At 38.1% G+C, this 8,564-nt stretch overlaps 1 protein-coding gene across 1 annotated transcript in view; it reads right to left on the reverse strand.

The window, feature by feature from the left end:
- Positions 1-3,913: 3,913 nt before the first annotated feature.
- Positions 3,914-8,564, reverse strand: part of PAX3 (paired box 3) — a gene marked incomplete at its 5' end in the record, with an annotated part of 73,331 nt that continues 68,680 nt past the window's right edge. Inside the window, 2 exons of the mRNA XM_017728854.1 lie at positions 3,914-5,543; positions 6,068-6,314. Coding sequence (XP_017584343.1) covers positions 5,509-5,543; positions 6,068-6,314 — 282 coding nt within the window. The remainder of the gene's footprint in view (positions 5,544-6,067; positions 6,315-8,564) is intronic.

An 8,564-nucleotide genomic window follows, 5' to 3' on the forward strand; every position in this document is an offset into this window, starting at 1 on the left:
TCATTAATAATTCTGTAACTGACTGTGGAGACACTCACACATGGGTGACTCCAAAAACATTTTTTCTGTCTCTGAATTGCAGAATTATAAAATATCACGGGTCGAGTGTGCAGAGTACCTGTCACAATCATTCTTTTAAAGCTAAATTTTTACAGGTATGTACACTTGAGATAATTATGAATAAATGCATAACTATGGGGAAAAAAATGTTTGTGTAAATAAAACTGAGTCTGTGAGAAAAAAAACATGGATATTTGTAGAGACATGAGAAGAACTGAGACCATAATTGTGTACAGCATAAGCAAAGATACCCCTGTGAGTGCCAAAAGGAGGGGAGTGTGGGGAGAAACAAGTAGCTTAACATTTGGTTATGGCCTAAGGGACAAACTGTGCTGAAGATGAAGACACTGAATGGTTAATAAAGCTTCTGAACTGTTTCCAATTTTTGGACAAGGAAGCAATAGTTCCGGTCTTACCAGCAACTGCTCTTTCATATTTGTGTATCAAGCTGGCTTTATTAAATTATTCAGCAAAGGTCAAATGTGATGTGTCTTCCTAGTTTTATTATGATTTTTCATGACATTGTCTGAGTAGCTGAATAATAAACAGTGCATGTCAAAATGCTGCAGTGCCCAAGCTGTCCACAGCCACTCTGGGTTAATCAGTCACTGGTTCTGAGGCGATGTAAACGCACTAAGGAAAGGTTTAAACTGTGTGTGAACACTGCAAAGTGCTGCTTGTGGGAGCCATGATGGCAAAACAGAGCCAAGCACCAGCACTATGTACACATCCTGATTTTGAAGCCTGCTTGTACGATAAATATCTGTACATTTTTGAACCTGACTAAACCTCTATCTACAGCATTTTGCTCCCTTAGACTGATGAGAACTTCCCAGCCTGTGATGAGCTCCCCAGAAGTGCTGGGAGAGAAGAGGGAGTGAAAATCTGACATGTCAAATGGCCTCTTACCTGCAATGACCAGAGAAGCAGACTGCAAGTTTTAGTATTTTACAATAGACAAATATACTGAACAGATTCAAATCAACTCATGTGATTCTTTAAATAACCCTAGGACGCTCCAGTTGCTCTAGGAAATATCTACTTGTTATTGCAAAAGCCAAAATAAATTAAAAATGGGAACTTCTACTCAGGATTCAGGTTTTCTTGCAATTAAACAGAACATTTAAGTGAACAATACAAAGAAGTTTATAAATTCAAGCTGTTCCAGGTTTCTGATGGTCGCACTGATATTGTCTTAAATTAATTTCTTCTTATTTCCTAGTAATCTACTTTACAGACTTTAAGGCCTGAAGACTTTATGGATAGCAAATGTTGAGAATGTTCATGGTTACCAACACAGCAAAAATGCATGTTTTACACATCAGCAGTAACCAGAGAGAATAGATTTCTTATATGTATGAGGATATATCAGAGAATTCAGGCATAACAAATAGTTTGCATGCTGTTGTCTGCCATACTTCTGAGAAAATACGAAGACATCCTTGCTACAAAATATATTAGTAGCATGTGATAATTTGGGGTGGGATTTGGAATTCTAAAGTTAAGTAACTTTGTATTTTTTCATTACATTTAGAGAACAGGTTACAGACCTGTAGCCAAATGTTTTTATGTTTGAATTTGCACAGACCCTAACCTAGGGATTAAAAACCTAACTCCAATATCACATAGGTGCAGAAATGGATTTCTGAGGACATAGAACCTGTTTGACAATCAGTTATTTTCAGTGAAGATTTGTAGACTTGGGCAGGCATTTTGTGCCTTTCAAAATAGCTCAGAAAGATACACTTCAACAACATTTGTTATTTGGATAGAGACTTTTGAGCAATATTGCGTAGAAAACCCCATGTGATTATTGGAGAAAAATGTTTATTTCTAGTTTTTATTTAAGAAACATTGAAATATCAAGGTAAAAGAAAAGGATAAATTTGTCATTAAAAATTATTCTTTTCCTAGTTCATTCATTAATGCCCAGATAAAGGAATAGCAATACATACTAAAGTAATTATATGGCAAAATGCATGTACTGGATATTGTGACGGGAGTAGAGGTTATTTCTAGATAAAGGAGGACTTAAAAGAAAATAATAAATTAAAAATCATGGTTGTGACACAAAGAAAAAATATTTTTTTATGAAAACCTGTCTCTCAGAAGTTTCCAATTCTTATGAGATGACAGTTGGTTAAGCAGCTGTGATGATTTATTTCCATCTTGTAAAATATGCACACTCACACACGCAATAAAAAGGAAAATAAGAGGAGGGACCCTGAGACCTGCCCTTTCTGCACTAATTAGTGAGTGGGGTTTGGACTCCATTGCTGTGAGCACATTCCTCCCAGATATTGCATGGCTTTTCTGTCAAATGCAATATCCATGGCAGGCTCATTCCCCTTTGACTTTCTGAGCATTCAGGATTCGTATTCCAGAAACACATGTGGTTCCCAAGAACCTTGTCAGTCGTGACAGCAATAACAAGAAGGGATCAACAGTGTCCCAAGTTATCCTTACAGTTTTGTCAAAGATTTCTACAGCACATAAATCAAGATACTGCTTAGTCCCTCTACCCCAAGCTCCTCACTTCCCATGACAAAAGTTCATCCCAGTTCTCCACTGCATGGCTTGACTGTGAGAAGAGTGGATGATTTTCAAAGAATCGTAGAATGGTTTAAGGTGGAAGGGACCTTAAAGATCATCCAGTTCCAACTCCCCACCATGGGCAGGGACAGGGCCTTTTCTCCTTATCTGTGTTGTTTCCAGAGCCTCCTGCTCTGCATTAGGCTCTCACACAAGAAGGTGCTCAGGAGACCCTTGCAAAGACAATGGAGCAGCCAAAATGCCCATTCTCCAATGTGAGGTCAGTAAAGCACCTCGGTGGGATTGAGGGGATGGGGAGAAATCACAGCTCTGTCCCACCCCTGCAGCTGCTGGAACAGAAAAGGGCATTTTTCGATCACCCTGTGACAAGGGGAAGGGGCACTCATTGCCCAGTTCCAAACTATAAGCAAGGAGGATTTGATCCAGCAGTTTACAGAAAGGGTTTGCAAGTGGGAAATAGAGGTCTACTTGGCCTTTGCAGCAAGCCTAGCACAAGAGACAATTACCAAGGGCCTAGTCCTTGGAAGCAATATTGAAAAAAATCAGAAAAGAATAGCAGTTTAGAGCAGGAAATAGGTGTTAATAAGAGAGTTTTAAATTTTAATTGTCGCAGAAGTTAGAAGTATCAGAGAAACAGAAACTGGAAAGGAAAAAAAAAAAAATCTCCTTTCCCCATTTCTCAGCATTTTAATGTACTCTTTTCAAGAAATGTATTTCTTCCTTTTGCAGTGGAAGATGGCTAGACTTAGAAGAACAAAATAAAAATAAAATGTACATGGAAAAACAGCAGAAATAAATTCCAGGTGGCTACAGCCCCTAAAAAATAGTGAGGAAATTAAACATTCACCAATCCTAGGGTGAGGTAAAATTCCCTTGCACACTGATGTGCCAGTAAAACTTACCACTCATTTTGAAGGCTCTTCCCAAAATTTCAATCAGCTTGTGTGTAGGCCTACTAAAAAATTCTTGAGGTTTCTAAGGAAAAAAAATACAATTCAGGACAGATACTGCCCATAACCGATTACAAAGTTCCTGCATTGTATGAAGCCATCCCAGTTGCTCTACTTGTGCTGGTTTTAAGCCTATGTAATTTTCTTTTGAATGCATGGCAAAGGCTTTTGGCTTCTTGGGAAGATGTACTACTGGTTCCAACAGCACTTGGAAAATGCATGGTTTACTATCTCACACACACACAGAGTTCCACATGGCACACAGGCAGTACCTGGTCACAGAGGCTGCCCAATGTTCCCACGGCCCAGGATGCGTGCACAATACACTCATATAATGAATACAGTTTGCATCGAAGATAACATGGTTTATTTCTTCATGATATTCAGATTAAAATGTATCAATGTATTTAGCACAATACTACATTTTAGGACAAAATCATCAGTGCTTTGCAAGTCTTCATAATGTTTATTCATTATAAATAGTAAATATTTACTGAACTTTTTACATGAAAGACATTTGTTTTTTTGTTTTCTTTTTTTGTTGGGTTTTTTTTTGTTTGGGTTTTTCTTTTTTTTACAACACATGTTGTAGAGGCTGCAACACAAAGATAATATTTCATTTTTCCATCACCCTTAAGACCATTGTGTGAACTAACCTCTGTACTGAACCTAGTCTAACTCACTACTTCATAGTCCTTAATGCTAAAAGGAATGTATTTGTGTTCTGCCTCCCTCTTTGTTCCAAGAATAGAGAGAAATAAATAATCCCACCTTCCATCATCCTCTTCCTCTCAACATCACAAAACACAAATTTATTGACATTCTAAAATGTCACGATGCAAACTTCTTGTAAACCTTGGTTCCTATAATTATACTTTCTATATTGGATATCGCTGTATAATTTAAACAAATCTGTCAAATACAGGTCCATCTCTGTCTATGTCCTGTACATCACTAAAAAAAAATGTAAACGTGATCATTTCTTCGTATTGTTTCCTGAAGATGACCTCTAAATCATGATTAGCAAGCTGGACTTCAGTAACCCAGCAGACTGCAACAATTCTGTATTTTATCACCAGGAATTATGCACTGCAAAAATAAAAGTACCTGCAAAAATATAGTTCTGATTCTATATCTATGACTTTGGATGATCCCAAAGTTTGTGTGAGGTACACAGTATTGCACATTGCTAGGCAGTTGTGAAAAATCAGTCGCATTGTTGGTGGGGTTTTTGTCTCCCATGTTTGTTTAAAAAGGTAAAACACACTGGGAAAACACATACGAAAAGGTAAAATCTGGGTGTCATGTTACATAAGATTTCCTCTCTTGGTAAAGCAAAACCTGTGAGTGACATTTATTGACAAGGTGATTACAAAAGCATGGCAAGGTAACCAATGAGTTGCTCAGGAAGTCTTTCGCACTTATCCAGCTTCCTATGGACTGTGACGTTTCCTCTTGATGGCAATTTCCAGTGTGTACAGTGAGAGGTTCTCCCAAACTTGCTTCAGAAACTGAGCTGTTTTAAAGTTAGACTAAAGTCAGCACTGGATGTCAGATGAGTCAGAGTACGCAGAGCTCAACTGCTCTAAGTTTAGTTTCAAAATGTTCCATTTGTCCCAATCAATGCACATTAATTTCAACAACAACAAAAAAATGGAATGTTTGCCAGGCTGTGATGTTAAATAGTGCTCTGTTTTGTATACCCACTCATAATGAAGCATGTCACATTTATTCATTATTGCTTTTGGCCTTTGTCTTCTGTACAGCTTTGTCCAGCCTTCAAAAGTCTACTAAAAGCTATGACTGGAGAGAACATAACAAGCTTTTTTCTCTCAGTGGGACTGCCCCAGTTTAGGCTGCAGTGTGTTGAGAAGATCCCTCTTATCCAAGCCTTGGAGTGAGACCAGAAAACAAGACCAGCTTTAACTTGAAGTGGACAGTTCATTTATGCAATATCTGGCTTCAGATAATGAAAGGCACCTGCAAAAAAGCAAAAGAAGCTTTTTAAGTCATGCTGTGACAACCTCACAGCATGGGGCCATGCCAACTACAGGTTGACACTGTCATATTTAATACTGATATATCAAAGGAAAGGGACTAATATTTTTATTCCTAGGACAAGTTTGACAAAACTCTATGTATCTGGGATTATATACTGTAATGATTCTTGAGCTGACCTCATTAAGAACATGTGTTTCTAATAGTGGAATGCCAGCGGTTATTTCATTTTGGACAACCCTTATGTTTTACCTAATGGCAATCAGGTTTCATGTCTCAACAATTAATAACATCAAGATGTTGTTGACATCACTTAAGAAAATAATTATGCAGCAGAAATCCTGCTTGAACAATCAGCTATCTCACCAGTGCATGGCTTTGGGGACAAGTAGCAGTGAGCCATTAGGATCTGTGCTCAGAACTCCCTTCCCTACAGACAGAAAGCACAGGCTGTTGGTACCTGGGCACAGTGTTGCCCTTCCCACTGCAAATGTGCCAGTACTCACTTTGTCCGTACTGGCCGTACTGGTAGCCCGTGACGGGGTCCATGCTGTATCCCGTGGTGCTGTAAGTCGGCGGGCAGTAGGACTGGGATGTAGGCAGGCTGTCTAAGCTCTTCATGTGATCTAACCTCTGGCTGCAGCTGGCTGACACTGTGGTGGTGGGCTCCAGGCCCCCAGTTAGAGGGGACAGGGCATAATCAGTTTGCGGCTGGTGAGGCACACCACCGTGGTTAGTCAAGAGCCCCATTACCTAAGAGGTAGAATAATAGAAAGAGTTAAAATAAACAAAGAACTGCATTGCTTACAGAACCACAGAAGTTCTCAAATCTATAATTTGATTTCCTAAACCAGGTAGACTTGATATTTGACCTGTGCTTTGAGTAGCTAATCCCAAGAGGAAGTAGAATTTGGTTGCATCATTCACCAAAATAAAATCTGATGTCTAACAAGCAATAAGAACTGATATTGGGGCAAATAAGGAAAAATATTTTTTTTAAACTTTTATAGTCTTAGAGTGCCTGATCCCAGCCCCAGTTGGGAGTTCTCCAGATGTTTATTCCTTGAGGGCTAAGTTATAAGACAACAAAAAGCAAGTAATGGCTGTCTAACCATGCTGTCCTGCATGATCTCCAAACATTAAAAAGCTGTGAAAAAGCTCACACAATTTTCTTCTCCAAGATCAGCAATCATTACACTGAAGTCGGTTTGGAGCAGATCCCAGTAGCACTACTGATGGAACAAAGAACCCCATATAATCCTGATGTTCTGGGTGCTGGGAAAGGGGCAGAGCAGCTGTACCCCCTCCTGCTGCATGCCCTGTGTGCTGTAAAGAAATGAATGTGCATGAGTAAAGTGCTGGTCGTAACACCAGTTATCGATTCCACCATCTGAGTTAAAGGACACAACAGAAAGGGTCAGGCATTCCAGAGCGACTTCAAGTCAGCTGTGACTCCCTTGTTAAGCTGCTTCTACAGGGACAGTTACGAAATCAGTAGCTGAAGAGTTTACTGGAAAATACATCGTTGTCCCTATAAAAGCCCAGCCCTCTAGGCCATAATTTCCAGTAGAAGAGCAAGAAAAAATTTCAAAAGCATCTGCATTTTCAAGCACAAAACTACAGTGAAAATTCCTTGTTCAAAAATCCCTCCCACTACAGGTTGGTGAACATTTCCTTTCCTGGCACACTGCTATAGCACACTTTGAAAATAAATGTATGACTGAGATTTGCTTACTTTTCCTGGAATAAATTGCACTTCAATTTTGCACTTCAGAGCCTGACAAACATTCTGCAGCTTCTAACGGATGGGTGACATACAGCTTCTGCCAAAGCTGCATATTGTGATAATTTACAGGCTGTTCTTGCTCCAAAAAGGCATTACAATTATCTGACGTGCTATTTGATAATTATTTTGTTTTGCAGAAATTCTTGCCATAAACTAAAGAGAATTTTTTAAAATTTGAGTCCATTTTTTAAAGACTAAATTAAACCTCATCAGAACATATCTGTTTCCTAAAGTTCTGATGTTCCTCCTGGAATTGTACTTATTTTCCATGACAAATGAAAAGGTATTGCAGGGAGCTTGTGTTCCCAGCTCTGAGTTGTTTGGTTTTTTGTTGGTTTGGGTTTTTTTAATAAATACATGAAACAAGATCCAGGGATCATGATTTAAGTGGGAAAGAAGACCTATCCAAATTTTACGTGTCTGATTAGGAAAAGAGCAAGAGGTAGAAACAGAGTAGCTCAAAAAGCGAAACCCAGATACCTGTATTGAGAACACAAAATATGTTTGCATCAAATGCACCCAAGACACCTCACTGAAAAAGAAAATTCTGAGAAAGAAGTTCAGTTACTACATACAGCAGTGGAATGTTCACTTCTGATTCACTAAGCTGAAAAACATGAGTTTAACCAGTGGGTGGTATTTGCTGAATGTTTCACAAACTGAAGCATTCATGCAAAAAGAAATTCCAAAATATATGCAAAGACCTCATTCAGATACTGAAATCTTACAACTTTTAAGTTATAAAAACAAGATTAATTTGGATTCAGGATGTAAGATACTTGCTGTTTAATTCAACAAATATATTCAATGCCCAAAACCTGTTAAAAGAACTTGGGGTTAGTAATAAACAACTCTGAAATCACCACAGATCAAAAAATCATGTTATCTGCATAGCGTTTTGTGCCAAAACTCCCCCAAAAGTTGAAATCACCGAGCTCTCAAGTTTTTGTTCTAAAAATTGGTTTCTGAAAACTATTAAAATTTCTATTATTTTCTGTTTCAGAAATTCCAAATACTTTTCTTATAACTTTGGAATTCAATATGGTCCAAAAATGTAGCGTGCTGAATGACCAGACAGTGCATCAGCAGAACACAGTATAAGAACCTTTGAAATTAACACTAATAGAGTTGAAAGAAGAGAAAGAGACACCAAAAAAAAAAAAAAAAAACCAAACAAACAAAAAAAAAAAAACAAAACAAAAAAAAAAAAAAAAAAA

Source organism: Corvus brachyrhynchos, unplaced genomic scaffold (assembly GCF_000691975.1).
Source record: "Corvus brachyrhynchos isolate BGI_N302 unplaced genomic scaffold, ASM69197v1 scaffold223, whole genome shotgun sequence".
Classification (NCBI taxonomy): Eukaryota; Metazoa; Chordata; class Aves; order Passeriformes; family Corvidae; genus Corvus; species Corvus brachyrhynchos.